The sequence below is a fragment of the Cicer arietinum genome, chromosome 5 (genome assembly GCF_000331145.2).
Source record: "Cicer arietinum cultivar CDC Frontier isolate Library 1 chromosome 5, Cicar.CDCFrontier_v2.0, whole genome shotgun sequence".
Lineage (NCBI taxonomy): Eukaryota > Viridiplantae > Streptophyta > Magnoliopsida > Fabales > Fabaceae > Cicer > Cicer arietinum.
In genome coordinates, this window is record NC_021164.2 from 74,451,263 (window position 1) to 74,468,240 (window position 16,978).

General features: G+C 28.6%; 2 protein-coding genes and 1 non-coding gene across 5 annotated transcripts; 1 reads left to right on the forward strand and 2 right to left on the reverse strand.

The window, feature by feature from the left end:
- Positions 1-1,082: 1,082 nt before the first annotated feature.
- On the reverse strand, positions 1,083-6,112 carry LOC101499177 (UDP-N-acetylglucosamine transporter UGNT1-like). 3 transcript variants are annotated; one of them, XM_004501282.4, is made up of 10 exons: positions 5,736-6,110; positions 5,563-5,639; positions 4,799-4,960; positions 4,564-4,697; positions 3,602-3,732; positions 3,434-3,478; positions 3,221-3,318; positions 2,681-2,788; positions 1,679-1,735; positions 1,083-1,593 (listed from the first exon to the last, which is right to left on the reverse strand). In XM_004501282.4, the coding sequence occupies exons 1-10, from the start codon at positions 5,902-5,904 to the stop codon at positions 1,519-1,521; spliced, it is 1,056 nt and encodes a 351-aa protein (XP_004501339.1). In that variant the 5' UTR covers positions 5,905-6,110; the 3' UTR covers positions 1,083-1,518. The 3 variants fall into 3 exon arrangements, 2 of the variants coding, with proteins under 2 accessions (XP_004501339.1, XP_027190715.1); XR_003472997.2 differs by having other exon boundaries at positions 1,528-1,593; positions 2,574-2,788; positions 5,736-6,111; XM_027334914.2 differs by lacking the exon at positions 1,679-1,735 and having other exon boundaries at positions 5,736-6,112.
- Positions 6,113-9,744: 3,632 nt separating this feature from the next.
- Positions 9,745-12,003, forward strand: LOC101498854 (auxin-responsive protein IAA28). Its single transcript, XM_004501281.4, has 4 exons — positions 9,745-10,362; positions 10,576-10,820; positions 11,374-11,464; positions 11,664-12,003. Exons 1-4 carry the CDS (start codon positions 10,115-10,117, stop codon positions 11,713-11,715), a joined length of 636 nt encoding a protein of 211 aa, XP_004501338.1. The 5' UTR covers positions 9,745-10,114; the 3' UTR covers positions 11,716-12,003.
- Positions 12,004-13,255: 1,252 nt separating this feature from the next.
- On the reverse strand, positions 13,256-13,328 carry TRNAR-CCG (transfer RNA arginine (anticodon CCG)). The gene has a single exon. It is a non-coding gene; the product is annotated as a tRNA-Arg (tRNA).
- Between the last annotated feature and the right edge of the window lie 3,650 nt (positions 13,329-16,978).

Consider the following 16,978-nt stretch of genomic DNA (forward strand, 5'->3'; position numbering starts at 1 on the left):
AACATGATTACAGTATTTCTTTTTAATGGTTTAATGACATGCAACACTCTATCAACTTACTGTTAATTGTACATTACTCTCGCGTTATTTTCTCATTTTTGAAATAAATAATAATCAATATTACAAATTAAGTTTGGTTCAACATTTGATAGAGAAAATGGGAAATGCAACTGCTTTTAAGTTGAAGTTATAGTTATAAAATATATTTCTGTTGCATGAGTTTTAATTACTCCGATTTTTACAATGATACTGCTTCATCTTCGTTACTCCATTTTAAAATAAATTTGGTATAACATAATTTAGGTCGGAAAAAAAGACATCCAAGTAAATTAATTTTACCTTCGTGTCCAACTAAAATATAACATCTTACATTTATTTTTAAGATGTAGTTACAAATGTGAATATTAATAATAACAGTTGATTTTATTATGTCACTAGATAATCATAACTTTCATTATTAAAAAAACACCACTCAATTAATAGTTTGAATTGTCTGTCAATGTAAAAGTACTCAATTATAAGTATTATTTAGCAAACAAATTAGATATATTTATCATTATTTTTCAAACATACCTCTTGATTATACTACTAAATTAACGGTCAAATTTAATACATTTAAATACAAAGGTTATTTTAGAAACATTAACACAAAATCAACATAATAATTATCCTACTAATTTTTCTTAGTAAGAGTGAAAAAAAATTAATTTTATAATAAGGGCTTGAGGTAGTATAATTTTACACTGAGATTGTATCAAAATGTCCATTCTGTTAAACTCATTAGTGTTTAGAATTCTTTTTCTTCTCAAAAGTGCTTAATGGCAACTTGCTATTACACGTTTCAAGACAACTTACTAGTATCTTGGTTTTTTTTTTCTTCAAGATATTATGTTGTAGTATGAAATTAATGAAAGGACCGGCAAACTCCAAAACTTTTTCAAACTTCGAAACTTATGGTCCGTAAGATTTTGTGATTACTTCATTTCGTCTGATTCCCATGGCTCTTTCCAACCATACCATAAGCACTTTTACTCTTCAACTTGTTAATTTTTACGGCAATAAATTGAGAGATATATCATATATGATCCATAAAAAGAACAGGTATACAAACCAACAGCATTACCTCAGATAACAGAAAGTATCTTAAGTAGTGTTTGTTCCTAAAATTGAACCTCAACAACTTAGATTACCCTCTTCCTTCTCTAATCACGTTTTTATACCCCAAAAAATCAAATGAACAGATACATGGAAATTCCAAAGTTACACTCCAAAGAAATGGGGAGAGAGGGGTTCAATTGATTCATCAAAAGCACTGGGTGAACTCATTGACAGGTCAATACCAGTTTAAACATGCTAAAGCCAACAGAACACAGATTAGCTTGATCACAAATTTGATAGATCTATGGCCGACTCAGGTTCTTCTGCTTTTAGATGGATGAAGTGAGATTAGATAAAGGAAGCAAATGGTGTTCCTAACTTCATAAAGACAGCAACCAAAGAACTTGGCAACAATGCAAGTTAGATGCCAATTAGCTTATAGTAGGCATATAAACCAGAACCCGTAAAACCGAGAAACTGTCCAATTACATTCCACTGCAACCAAAAGACCACACATTCTATCAAAAGAAAAGATACACTCAAGTGATAAGTGAAGGTCAGTTGGCACAAGAGCACTCACAAAATCAAATGGTAGCCCACCAAAAATAATCCAGCCAAAGCCAATAGTAAATAGATCCTAGACATCAATTCAGATTATTTAGAGTCGACGCATAAAATTCCCATACAAGTTACAACCATCAAATTTTTATACGACATAAAAAGGATACATTTGTATAAGTATCTAAAATTAAAAATAAAAACTACTTCTGTAGACATAATAAGTGTGCAATGGATTACATATCCATGGCATCATATGGAAGGATACATTATTCGTCCAACAAAAACCAACACAGGGTGATAAGTCTTAGCATCGGGTCCTAGTTAATATTTATCAAAGATTTCCAATGTGACAATCTCATAACAAAGTTTCATCAATCAAGAACAACTCTTCTTCACTACATACCAAGTTCTACTTCAAAAATGTTAGAGCGATACTGCCGCTCTAAATACACAGTAAGTAGTTTGAAATGCAACTTCCATCTCTGATCAGTTAGGTAGTGCACCTCATCTCTATCCCTTGTTCCCACTCTCTTTTGCTTCCATGTCCAAAGGCAAATTAACAGTTCATTATAGTTTGAAATGCCACTGGCTCATCTTCAGACTCTGATAAGTTAGGTAGTGTACCTCATTTCTCTCCCTTGTTCCCACTCTCTTTTGCTTCCATGTCCGAAGGCAAACTATACTCTCTCTCTCTCATATATCAAGAGAACTAAAAAATAAATTAATCTAGGCACCCCATACTCGACACCTAACTCACCCCGATTGAAAAAAAAAACAGTTTTAATGGACAAGAAGTGTACTAATGCACACTTGTTTCTACCTCAATACCCGTAAAATTTCAAAAACAAAAATAAAAAAATAAAAAAAAAAAAAAAACTATCCCAGGAAGGAAAGTCTATGCAGTAGTTAACTACCATGATAAGTTGATAATACCCAGGAAGAGAAATCACGTCATCTATGCCAACCTGGAATAATAGGTGCATCATACATATAAGGCAAAACAACTTGCAAGTGAACAAACCTTCAAGTTACCACAAATTGTCTGTGTCAGAGCTGAATTCAGAGTTGTGTTCAGGAAAATACTGTAATTCAGGAAGAAAGCTAGGATGCAGGATAGAAGCAAAACAACCTGTCTCCATAAAAAAGCACAAAATTGCAAACTTGTCAAAAAATCAAAATTAAGAGGGAAATGAGATAAAATTTTGATGCAGATTGTTATAGGAAAAAGTAGTTTTTCCCCATAACAAACACTTGGGCCTTTGCAAATATGTATACAACTCTTCCATGATAGAAAACTGATATTTTTTAACAAGTTTTAAAATAGACCCTGTGAGATCAACATATATACTATGAACCGAATTTTATGTGGCAGAAAATAGCTCTGGGATGGCAAAGTGCAAAAGGGGGAAGGGATAACTAATTTTTAATCTTATATGACTTACACCATAAAGACTCCTAATAGACTCCTAGTTTACTTCCTAGGGATACCAAAAATACTTTTGGTAAAAAAACAAGAATAATTGCTACTAAGTAAAAGGAGAAAAGCTCAAGCAGAACATACAATAAAACCAAGCGAAAGCAGATGAGGAAAATTAATAGTCATCTTCAAGTCACCCCGAACAAATGTCCAAACAAACAAAATTGGCCCGCATATGATACCTATGATAAGAAATTGTTTCATATCAGAAATAGATAAAAAATTTAATACATTTTTTCATCCAAAAAACATGTATGCAACTTTAATTAGTCCTTTTGACACAATCTGCAGGCTTACCATTGCACCACATAAGCCCAAAGCTATTAAGGCCACTAGTTTTTCCTGAGAAAAAGACATAATGCTAAATAATTGAGAAACAACGGGATAATTACAAGGGGAGAGGATTTTAAATTTTAACCGTGTATGTGTGTGTCAGGGAGAGAAAGAGAGGGGTGATGATACAACCAACACGAGATATCGTTGCAAGATATATAGCTGTTGTAATGTTTGACAGGAAAACAACGGCATAACCGTAGGCATCAAAAGATAAGTCCCGCGCTCCAGCAACAAATGCACCGAAGACAATCAAGCCAACACTGATAACAACCTTAAAAATTTCAGTTAAACGAAGGAATCAGGGAGATGCTCATTCAAACACAATTTGAACATTTACTTCATCAAGTTATAAAGGAAAAGGGGAGATGTAATGTAACAGGGTGGGCAGTTAACCAATTACGTCATTTTTAATGGGATGCAAATCTACATCTCCTTTTAAATGTGCATGCAGGGGAAGCATCGGGAAATACTTTAAAATGTCCAATGCAATTTCTATATTATGAAATAACAACTACATCATGTGTTAATATCCACTTGTATCTATAATAAGTAGAGGTGATGAAGTAATAAATCAGGTGCTCAGTTACAGTTAAGAACTTGCATTAAATGCAAATATTAAGCTTAAATTGTTTCTTTGCCATGGTAAAGTACCAATGCCTCAAGAACTAACTATCCAAAAAGTATACACTATTAGATGAAAACAAGTGAATGGTTTTATGATATCTCTAAAGCCTCCCTTCATGTAAGAGTCCTTTGAGCTTGAAAACTGGACAAAGCACAAGCCCATCCTTTTATATGGTAGAGTTCAACATTTATTCAGAAGAATGGGGATGGAAAGGAACAAACTCCGAATAGCTGAGGAACATTTTATACTGCTGGATGGAATGGTGTCTAATACCTCTTATGCTGAGGAACCTTTTCCATCTCATCTAAAATGAAAATAAACATAATAGGGCAGTTGATCGCTTACATGTTAAATTATACATTTCACATATGTCACCAAAATTTAAGATGCATTTACTCATCAAAGATTTATTTGAACATGATATGGATCTCTGTGTCACATCATGCAGTGAAAGAAAGTAATTTACCTGAAAATTATAGAAGGTGTATACCGTTGCCCCACCAGCATATACTCCACAATCATTGTAAATACTACTGTGGTCCTCCTAAGGGTGGTATACATTGGAACATTTACTCCACGAACAGACTCCATGGTGACTAGCTTTCAAGTAGAAATACAGGAGAAGTAAATGAAATAAAAGAAAGAGAACATAAATCAAAATTGAGACTGCTAAAAAAGGAAGGAAAGAGTGAAAGACATACCATATAAAGTAAATATGATCCAGCTATAGGAAGAGTGTGCCTCAAAGTCTTGAATGACACAAATATTTTTGAGTTATCAGCTATAATTACTGCTTCACCTGTTGTGAAAGAAATTATCCTCCATGACCTCAATACATATAGAAAACAACACGAACATACCATCTGCAGCAATACAAAGCGTTGTTGAAAATGTGAAACAAGATAAACTGAAAACTCAGAACAGTTCGATTCGTATTCAATTTGCAAAGCTAAAGTGATAAACCAAGGCATAGACACCACAATATCCTAAAATTTGATATCCAATATCATTTCTTTCTGCTCCAATCACAGGAAATTTAAATTTTGTATTGTCGCTTTAACTAATTTGGATTATCCCCAATGACTCAGGAGACAAAATCTTACTCTAAAATACAGGAAAAAAAATTAAAATAAAATAAAGTAGTAGGCTAGGAAAAGAGAGAGTCAATAAAAACCTAAGTAAAAAACTATCTATCACTAACACCTCATGATGTGTCTAGTGTCCGAGTGTCAATATTTAGTACTGATATGACATTAAAACTTACATTCAATCACTTTCATTTTTATAAATTATTATAAGTATCTACATGTCGGTGTCCTATGTTTGTGTCGGTGTTTCATAGGTGACGAATGCAAATTAACACAACACTATCAATTTAGAGAATAAACCACCAAAATGGTAAAGGAAAAATGATACATAATTATTATTACTTAATCTTAAGACACGCAGCTTAATGAGGATGAACCTGAAGAAGAGCGATGAAATTTGCAGATGGAAAGTCATAAGATGAAAGAGCCGCCTTATTGAACATCACCAAGAGCACTACAAAACAAAAATAGAGAAATAATGAAAGCCTAAACAATTAATTAATTAATTAATTAAACAGTGGTTTCAAAATAAAAATAGTATGAAGCGAACCAGCGCAAGACATGTAAGAGATAGCAGCGAATGCTCCACGTTTAGTCATGGAAGAACCTCTGAGGATCGTATCATCGCTCTTCAAAAGCCTCTCTCGGTCTTCATCGTTTGGAGGATCGGATACCGGAAGAATCAGATTCTCCGATGAATAAGATGCTTTCAGAGACATTTCGAATTTTCAAATCACAAAACTCTGAGTTACGCGACTCGGAAGTTGACTCACTTCGTGATCCACTTCAACCTCCCCGAACTCACTCTTCCAATTCAGATCCTTAAAACCTGTAACCGTAGCAGTGTCAGTGACACAAGATTACTGGTTTTTTCTATTAAGAAAAATATATTTTCCAACAACAAATTATGAGTTTAATAAATGTGCAGTAAATGTAAGGATACAGTTTTAGACTGACAAGAAATAAACTATTATTATTTTATTTTTAGTCACAAACAATAAATTAATAGAAAACAATTTTTTTTTTCTCCTAGAAGACTATTCATTTTTCTTACATTTATCAGTTATCTCGAATTTTTATTTCATTGCAAAAATAAAATAAAATTAGAATTAGCAACAGATTTTGTTTTTGAATTAATAGATAAATTAATCTTAAAAATTGAAAATAATATTCAAAATAGTCTATTAAATTTTAGTAATTGACAAATATATATTCTTAAAACTGTAATGTGTTACTCAAAATAATCTTTCTATTAATTTCTATTCCCCTCTAAAATTAATTACAAACAAAAAGTTGATCATATTATACATATTAAAAAAAATTGTTGATCTTGATAATATTTAATTTATTGCCTAGATAATACATTACCCTCTAGTCTAGTAATTTGATAGTGTAATTGATTTTTTATATGGCACAACAAAACTCTCATATTCCAGTTTAAAATCCTAAGATGTAGCTAAATTATTTTTATTTTGCTTCACACTTGTTATATTTTTTTTATGGAAATATAGTTGGGTTATTAATTAGGAGAAGAGGAATTTAACCCTTTTATAATTAGTATGAAAAATACTATCAAATAAAAAGGTAAATTCATTAAAAATATATATAAATTTAAAGAGATGCACGCATGCATTCTTTTGTTAGGAAATTAGTACTACGATTAGTCTCGTGTAAGATGTGACGAAGAGAAGCACTTTGATCAGAAAGACGAAAGAGAGAGTGGACCTCTTTCGAAAGTGGTTAGAGATTCAACGAAGTGGGTGACACACATCCAACCATACTAATTAGAGGTTCATAATCGCTTTCAAAGATGACCTTTTTTAAGTTCATATTTCGAATCACGCTAATAACACGGGAAAAAAAAAAAAAGGGGTCCAAATTTCATTAAAAAGAAAGGATATCCAATGTCTAGATTGTCATTGTAACCGATACAATAGTTGTCATTTTCGACGTGATTGAGTTCACCAAATAAATAATTTCGGGTAATAGGTTAAACAACGCCATCAAGATTCACTTACAATATCTAAATAGGGGTACTTTCCAAATAATCTTAGTACTAGTCTTCTTGTGTTTTCAAAATCTAAGAGATTTACTAATTTCTTTAACAGCCAGGTGAATATGATGTTGAGTTTTAATCCATAAATTCATTTACAAGTAAAACGAGTTTGAAAACACTAGTCTATTTTTATCATTCCAAAGTCTATAAATGATAGCTCCAAAACAGGTAAGCCACTGTCAAAAAACACAATTGATATTATCTATAGAGTTTAATCAAATATGCTTAACGACTCAATTGAACCATGTATGTGTTAGTTAACCTCCACTTAGTTAGATTTGTGTGCACATGTTTATTCAAAAATCAATAAAATTTGATACTTTGTTATTATTATTTTGAAGAACATATTATCTATGTTTTACGGTATTGGTATTTTAATAGTTGTGTTTATATAATTGTCACTTAAATGCTAACATTTGTCTTATCTTAAAAAGAAAAAGCATATTATCCATCAAGCTTTGAAATTATATAGTATTTTTGTTTACTTTAAATTTGTCAGTTTTGGGTCAATAAAATGGTGTGAACATATTTCTATCAAAGTATGAAAAAATAAGTTAAATTAAATATATTTAAAAGAAAGATGGATGGTCATCTAACCTTCTATTTTTATAAAAAAAATTAATCGAATTTTAGTTTATAATAATATAAAATACACTATCAAATTTGAAGTTCCAATAATTTAAGTGAAAGCCGAAAAAAAAGAAAATGGAGAGATTATAAACACTCACCTTAAAGAATCTTTCATATTGCCTAGTGAAGTTGTAGGGTGTGGAGTGGGTGTAGTAATGGGTGGTAGGTAAAGGGCGAACAATGAATTAGACCGATGATAATTTTGGAGTCCTACTAGTTGAGTTAGCGAGCTTCACCACACGGGGAACTAGATACAACAATTGGGGTTCCAATCCAATACACATTGGTGGTGCGGGGTTCATTGAATAACATAATTTGCCACTCCACACCACCATCACGTGGCCTTCACGTGTGACTCTACACTTTGCCAAGTTATGAACCAGCACTACATTCTGCTGTATGTTGGCCCACATACCTAACTACTATATAATAAATTGTAAGTTGCTACCACATTTCACTTTTTATGTTTCTCTTTAACTCCTTCACACACACACATATATATATATATATAGTATTGTTATGATTAAAAAAATAAAAATTAATTTATTAATGTAAAGAATTTTTATATTGATAATAAATAATAATTAAACTTTAAAAAAATTAATTAAAATTGTCGTGATAAATTTTTTTACGCTGATTGTGTACGATTAAACTCTTAAAAAAAATACTCATTAAAGATCTTGAAGCAAATATTTTTTAGTGCTTAAGTGTAAAAAGGGAATTAGTGTTTGACGAGTATCAGCTGACACATTGGACATATTAGCAAACAATATCAACATGTTCATGAGCTGCTGATTTCTTTCATATTTTTTTATATAAAATATTAAATTTTCTTTGGGAGTTAGGTCTTTTCATAATAAAGAACAAAATGTCAGGGCTCCCATAGCAATGAACATTCGTACTCTCCAATAGTAACTTCTTTATTTTGATTCTTTTTTCTCACAATTTTTTTTAAAAAGTAAATAAGAACTTCTCTGGTTTAAGAAAATTATTTCTGATCTTATTTTCTATTTTTTTAAATGGTAAAATTGTCTCTAATTTAAACTTCTCTCGATTTTTTCATACAAAATAGATTTTAATTAAAATTTAATCAATAAAAATTAATATATTTAAAAAGTCAATTTATTAACTAAATTTTAACTTAATTATTTTATAAAAATATTAGAGTATATTAATTTTTTTCATTCAAATATTTGTATGTAAAGAGATAAAAACAGTTTTTCTTACTATTTCTTATACAATTGTTTGAAATAGAAACAAAGTAAAAAACAAGTGTAAATTTCACAAATAGAAGTAAAAGTAAAACAGAAAACGAAACTAAAAAAGTTTTTCCCAAGCAGAGTATTTTTAGTTTCATACGGGCTATCAACGATTGATCAGAATGACAAGTAACCGTGGCGACACACAATTTTGACACTAATGCATGTTTGGCTAGAAAGGGATATCATTAAAAAAGGAATAGATGTTCAATCACGTCAATGTACAAATAAATACAAGGTGTTCCCTTTGATCAATAATACCAACATTATATCTCTGCTTAGGCCTATCTGTCTGTGTCTTGTTTATCTTTTCACATATCAAATATTGTTTTGAAGATTAGATTCCAATCCAAAAGTCCTTTCGTAGTAATGACCTTCACCGAATTTTGGTCTTGTGAAGGTTCCGCATTGGTGAAGGTTAAATGGTTTCGATTTAAATTCGATACTTTATATTATAAAACAAAATTTTAAATAGATATTTTTTATGATCGTCGAATTTAAATCCAGCGGTTACAAATTGTCCGATTATATTGATTATGTAATTCACTGACTACAGTAAATTCAATTTAAAAATAACTTATAAAGGGACACTTCTCACTTATAAATCAATTTTATAAAAATATAATATGTTAGCTTAGTCTATCTTTTATTACGCACCATTTGTAAAGTGTGACATTGGGGACACTTGGTGCTCTAATTCCTCAACTAGCTTATAATGGTGCTTCTCTTTTTGCCGACCCAACTTCCTTGTTGTCTCTAACATTCCTTGTTCGACTAGACAATAGTCCTTTTCATTCCCATCTTTCATTCACACATGCACACACATATATAGTTATATAATCACAAGGTTCCAAAAGTCAAGTAATCTCAAGTACTCTAAGAAATCTAGCTACTGCTTATCTCTAACTTTGAAGGTTCCCCAATATATTTGTTCACCTTTGTCTATTGTCAAATATATCCTAATTAGTTAGCTTCTTATACTTCATGGAGCTTCAATTAAGCCTTTCTCTCCCCATTCATTCCATTGAGGGATTTGATCCTTACGATCATGGTTTAATTAATCACAGTGGTTGTTCTGAAAAAAAGAAACATGTCAAAAACAAACGTAGCTTCGAAGAATCCTTTGGATATTATTTGAAACCTTTGTCTTTATTAGTATGGAGTGGACAGCCAAATGAGGAAGATAACCACCGCAATGAAAAAATGAACACAAACATTCACACATCAAACAAGTAAGTTGATTCTTCACTTTGTATGTTTTTCATATATGATTAAATTAATTAGTTTTAAATTGCAGCTGCCTTTATCCGTATTTTAATGTAATATAAAAATTGCAAGTGTTCGTAATTGCAATTTAGAACCATTTAGTCCTTCTAAAGCTAACTAGATTAAGTATTTTATCATGCATATCATTAATTTTATTTATGATGTACATGCATGAATAGTGAAGGAAAAGAATATTTGGTGGGGTGGCCACCAATAAAATCATGGAGGAAGAAAGAACTTCATCATCAGCAGCAGCATCATGGTCAAATCAGGATGCAAGGTATTGAAAATCAAAGTAGAGGATCAAAGCCTTTATATGTTAAGGTTAACATGGAAGGTGTTGTCATAGGAAGGCAAATCAATTTGAGACTCTACAATTCATATCAGACTCTCACAGATTCATTGATTAGCATGTTTGTTAAATGTAAGTGTCTATGCCCTCTTTAATTTTTTAATTTTTTTTTTTATTAAACTCTTAATATTAGGTTCTCTATAATTTATTTATTTATTTTTTTTAAATTTTGGTCCATTATTTCGTGGGGTTTATAGGCCCCAAATATTTTGATAATATTGAAACTTTTTCTTAAAAAATTTTTGAAATTTATTTTTTTTAAAGAAATTCAAAAGTATTTTTTTCTCTAAAAATATTGTGAGAAAAATAAATAAATAAATCAATTTTTTTCTCTAATAAAAAATTTTCAAAAAAAAAATCGAAATTTTTTTATTAGTAAAAAAAAAAATCGATTTATTTTTTTAAAACGTGGACCTATAGGCCTACTAAGCCCCCAAAATTTTAAGAGGTTGAGGTTTATTTTTTAGAGCCTTTTAAATTATAAAAAAATTCCCCTCCAACATATAGACTGGAGTCAATAATTAGAGGGTTTGTTAAATTGACAGCTCTAACTATTATTAATTAATTTATGTTATGATAAGATATATTTAGTGGGGTTTGATTTTGTTTATTTATTTTTGAGCAGGCCAAAATTTTGAAGAAGATGGATCAAATTATACACTCACCTTTCAAACTAAACAGGGGGACTGGATGCTTACTGGACATATACCATGGCAGTATGTGCCTGTTTTATTTATATAAATATATTACTTACATACTTCATTGACAAGTTTTTTGTATCACATAAACTTATACTTATCACCAATTAATTATTTGGAGATGTGACAATTTACGAATTAGTATATCATTATTAAAAGGTAAAGGTCCAAAGATTGAATATATATTAATAACTTTGAGTTAATGATTATTTTGCAGATCCTTCATTGGTACGGTGCGGCGTCTGGCCATATTAAGGAATACAAAATGAAACTATCTGATAAAGATTATAATATGTACTTTAATGTGGTTTGTGCTTGGCTGAGTAAAAAGTGAGCATTTGCTTGAATCTGTTGCTGAGTAAAGATCAGAAGTCAAAATTACAATTTATTTGCAAATTATTTACTTTATAGTTTTGATTCTTTATAAAAATAATATTTTGTAGTATTGTTCAATTACAATGACCTTATCAAACTCTCAAATTTCAATTTGCAACTAATATAAAATGGCACAAACCTACGTGATTCTTAACCGAAATTAGTCTATCTTTTTATTTAAATACTTTTGAAGACTATTTTTGAAGACTACATGTGTTGGATTGAGTCGGTTTTAGTTAAATTTAATATTTGAATTAGTCAATTTTATTTAAGTTAGATTAAGTTTTCAATCTGAAATTTTCATTTTAAATTTGAACCAAATCAATTTGATTACAAGCGGATTAAGTTGTAGTGGAGTATTAATAAAACACACATTTTTTAACACACTTTCGTTGATTAGTTAAAATTTACATAGGTTTCAACAAATCATGTAGATCTCGTATAAATTTCATCGGACTTATGTGAATTTTAATCAATCAAAAACAGCGTGTGTTAAAAATTGTGTTGCTAGTATTATTCTAAGTTGCATCGAGTTTGCTGGTCAAAATGTCAAATTTACTACCCAAATAAAGTATCATTGAGTTTAAATGAGTTGATTCGGATGAGATTCATACTTAAATGAGTTAAGACAAAATGCAGCTTTATTTGGGTGATCATATTCATAGATTTATTTGTATTTGTGAATACTCTTACTTCCTTCTTAGACCCTTTGTGCTCAAGGAACTTGGACCGTCATCAAATAGCAAATTAAAGTTGGACATGCAATCAACCCAACCCCAAAAAATCATATTTTTAAGTCTATTATCAATTCTAACTTTGTTTACTCAGTCATTCACTCATTAATTCTTACCAACCAGAGACAAAGCTAAAGGGAGACCGGCAGAGACTATTGTCCCTTCAATTTTTTTTAAATTTTCTTAATACTAATATATTATTATTATTATTATTTGTCTCTATATTTTTTTGTTTGTTAATTTTATATGATTTTTTTTATAATTGACCTTTTTTTTACTCAATATATTAAGTGTTAAACATCTTTTAATCAAGTAAATTGCAAAACAAACTTTTATTAGAAACCCAATTTGTTTTATCTTTCTTGATGAACATAAATTATATCTTATGATTTCTTAAACTTGATTCACCTACTGCTTAATTCATGGCTCCTCTTTTGTTACCAACGGTCGTTGGTCAAAGTCGAGAATATGTCAAAGATAATTAATATAAAAACATAATTTATTAATTCATTTGATTAAAATGTTGATTCCATGTCAACAATCCACATCATACTAAAAATAGTCACATTATCCTTAATTATTGATGTGGCTGATTTCATAAAATTTAAAATAAAAATATTAAAATCAAAAATATAAAATAAATAAATTAAAATTACAATTAAATCAGAAGAAAAAACCAATCATAAATAATTTAATAAAACGATCACGGTGGGACTCGAACCCACAATCTCCCGCTCCGGAGGCGAGCGCCTTATCCATTAGGCCACGCGACCAGATGTACTCTTGTTGAATAATATCGGTCTAAATCCTTTAATAATCCCAACAGTGACCTTACACTCTGATTTGTTACCAATAAAATATTAGATCGTTCAATTTGTGTCTACATTTTAAATCACAGCACTTCAGGAATAAGGTAGCTATTTGTAAAACTTTCTTATACTAATATTCAATATCTAGTATTTTGAAAATATGCTAATAGCATGTACTATTATTTGTAATAAGGCGCCCATTTTTACGAAAGTTAGAGAGCAATTGAAAATATTTTCGATATAAGGATATAATGTAAAAAAAATTTAATGAATAAATAAATTCATAACGATTATTCATGTGAAAGAATGTAAATATCCGTCGAGAGATACAAATATTTATAAAAATGTACAACTTGATAGAAGTTACTAACCGATTATTTTAAGGGTTATGTTTCTTCCACGAAAATTATCTATCAATTTGTCATTAAGAACATATTGTGAGAAATAATAAATCGAAAAGAAATAAATTGAGTATCAGAGTATTACCATACTTATTCTTCATCATCATACTGTAATGGGATATGATATGTCTTTAATATTTGAGAATAATATATTTCAAGATCTTTATAAATAATATGTTAATTTTATATAACTTAAAACATTCATGTGAAAACTACAACGTATATCTAATACACTTATACTTCATACTATGTTGGGGACTATGGTGTTATGGAGACAATAATATATCAAATACTCTAGATATACAAGAGTCTTTAACATTATATTTTTACCTAGAACTTTAAGGTCATATGCATATAAATCTATTCTCTAATATAATATTTAATATTTAGTTGATTTATAACCAATGTGAAACTTAACCATACCTACAAAAATAACAATGTAAAATAGTAACTGCAAATACATTTTATTTATTTCTTCGAACTTTGACTCTTAACAAGAAAAAAAATACTCTAAATTTTATCTGTAACAATTGTTTATTTAGATAGAATTTCTTGCAAAATTAAGAGCGTATATTTTTTTACCATTAACTTTTTTTTTTTTTTTGTATTTTTCTTACGTTTTATAGAAATTGTGAATAATTTGTATTTCTTAAAAAATCATGTCTGAAAAAATAACATACATAAAAGGAATTACTATAAAATATATATAATTTTCACAGACACACACATATATATACATATATATATATATATATATATATTCAATTTTATATGATTTCATTTTAAATATATTTAGTTATTAAAGTTTTTGAAGCATATAAAATAATTTTAGAATTAATTATAATTTAAAAATAGTATTTAAACTATTGTTTTTTATTTATGATAAAAATTATAATTTAATGGAAATATGTTTTGATGAATTGTTAAAAATGAAAATTATACTCAATTTTTTATAAAAAAATGTTGGAAATTAGTTATCGTTATTCAATTAAATAAAATATAAAAAAAATAGAAGAAAATGTTTAAAAGTGAAATTGAAAATTAAAAAAAAAAAATCGTAGAGAAAAAATAGAGAGAAACTCTCTCGTCTCATATAGGATAGGATGTGGACATTTCTAAATTAAATGATTATTTATATCAATTTTGAATATAAAATAATATGTTAATACTAAAATATTTTTGTACTACATTTATTCTTTGTCTAAGATATAATATGGATAACATTAATAATAAATATTATATTAATATTATAAAATGATAAATAATTTGATAAATATATAAATTATAAATGGAACATATAATATAAAATAAGATAATAGTTTTTGTTTATATTTATGTAAAAGTAAATTAAATAATAAATTTAAAATAAATTTTAAAGCAAAAAAAAATCATATTAACTAAATAGACAAATGTCAATATTATTAGATTGAATAAAATATTTAAATTATTTCACAATTATGTACGGATTTCTTACAATATATTAAAATCAATTAACAACCTCTAAAATTAATTATAACTCTTTTTTTATAATAAATTGTGTCTCCTTTGTAAGCAGAATCAAATTTATAGTTACATTTAAATAAAAAATAGTAATACCCTTTGAAAGATATACTTGTTGACTCAATATACTTGAATGTTGAATATAATTAATTATTTTTTTATCAAGAAAATAACTTAATTAAATTCTACATTTTTTGACACAATTAAAGTCTACATTTTTTGACACAAGTCAAGTCTACATTTTAAATGCCGCCAAATTTGTTTAACTCCCACGACCAAAAAGATCGGTTAGAGGGTCAATGAAGCATTCCAAAGCATGCGTTGGATTAATGATTCAACAGAGTCAATTATTCTAGATGCACCTCTTCTAAATGAGCTGTTTACAGAAAATGAATTCTTTGGTCTCGTGTTTAGAGCTGGCAAGTACCACTTCTAGTACTAAACAATGAAGTCCCACTCAAAATGTCACACAAGACAAAAGCGAGTTTTGTCAAATTGTATCTGTTAATTATTTCATGTTTCATTTATGTGAGAGAAATAGACAAATGATCTAAATGGATCGAGCTAATAAATATTTCTTTTGGAGTAAAATATAAACCGAAAAGTTGAAAAACTGATTTATTTAAAATTAAATAGCTTATTAAAGTAATAAATACATGAGTTTTTATGCAAAAGTTAGCTCTTAAGATTGCTTAAACAATATCTTAAGGGTATTATTTATTAACATTTTTTTTATAAAATAAAAACAAAAGAAAGTAGTATTTTAATATTAATCGTAAGTTAGTTATACGTTGTTATTTAATTGAGTTATGATAGTTATTTAAATGTTACTTGATAGAAGTTATTGATGAGAAAATATATATGAAAAATATGATATGAATATTGCATTGATAACAAAATGTTGATTACATCAAGTTAAAATAAGGTTTACAATTAAGGGACTTTTGTTGTACAATAGAAAAAATAACATGTTTTGGTATTATCAAATTAAATTACTAATAATTTAGTGACATATTATCTATGAGTAGTTTGATCATATTTTAAATTTAACACCACTAAATTTTGAGGTTTTATATTTTTGTTCTATTTTAAAATAAATAATTTTTTTTATTATATATACAAAAAATAACCAAATTTATTTTCTTCCCCGTCATCTCTCTGTCGTTCTTCATCATCTCTATTTGTCGTCCTTTATCGTTTTCCTTCGTCATTCTTCATCGTCTATCTCCATTACTAGTTCATTAAGAATCAAAGACGACATGAAAACGACGATGCGTAGTCGACGACACTAAGACGATATCGACGCAAACATGCACACATTAGAGGAGGGTTATTCTCGCAATGGTGGAAAAGTGGTAGAGCGTTATTCTCATGACGGTGGAAAGATGATAGAGGAGAACAATTTTATTTGGTGGTAGAGGAGTTTCGTGAGAAAAAGAGAGGAGTTATAACCTTATGAGTTGATAATAATTTTAATTTTAATTAAAATACAAAATATTAAAAAAATTATTAAATTTAAGAGAATTAAATTTATTAAAATATTAAATAAATATACTAGTACACATAATTTGATCAACTTAATATATAATATATAGACGTTGATGTGAAAAAAATATATTTATTAATAAAAAAAATTAAGAGTATCTATACACTCTTCTTTTTAAAAGTATCATAGAAATTATACAAATTATCTTATAATTATATAGACAATAA

What these genes read in the sequence shown, in the direction of transcription:
- LOC101498854 (XM_004501281.4), top strand. Translation starts at nt 10,115, where the DNA reads ATGGAGCTTCAATTAAGCCTTTCTCTCCCCATTCATTCCATTGAGGGA. An exon ending in AACATTCACACATCAAACAA is followed by an intron (nt 10,363 to 10,575) that starts GTAAGTTGATTC and finishes ATGCATGAATAG; the next exon opens with TGAAGGAAAAGAATATTTGG. An exon ending in ACTGGACATATACCATGGCA is followed by an intron (nt 11,465 to 11,663) that starts GTATGTGCCTGT and finishes ATTATTTTGCAG; the next exon opens with ATCCTTCATTGGTACGGTGC.
- LOC101499177 (XM_004501282.4), bottom strand. Translation starts at nt 5,904, where the DNA reads ATGTCTCTGAAAGCATCTTATTCATCGGAGAATCTGATTCTTCCGGTA. An exon ending in ATTTCATCGCTCTTCTTCAG is followed by an intron (nt 4,961 to 5,562) that starts GTTCATCCTCAT and finishes GTATTGCTGCAG; the next exon opens with ATGGTATGTTCGTGTTGTTT. An exon ending in ACACCTTCTATAATTTTCAG is followed by an intron (nt 3,733 to 4,563) that starts GTAAATTACTTT and finishes GGTTGTTATCAG; the next exon opens with TGTTGGCTTGATTGTCTTCG.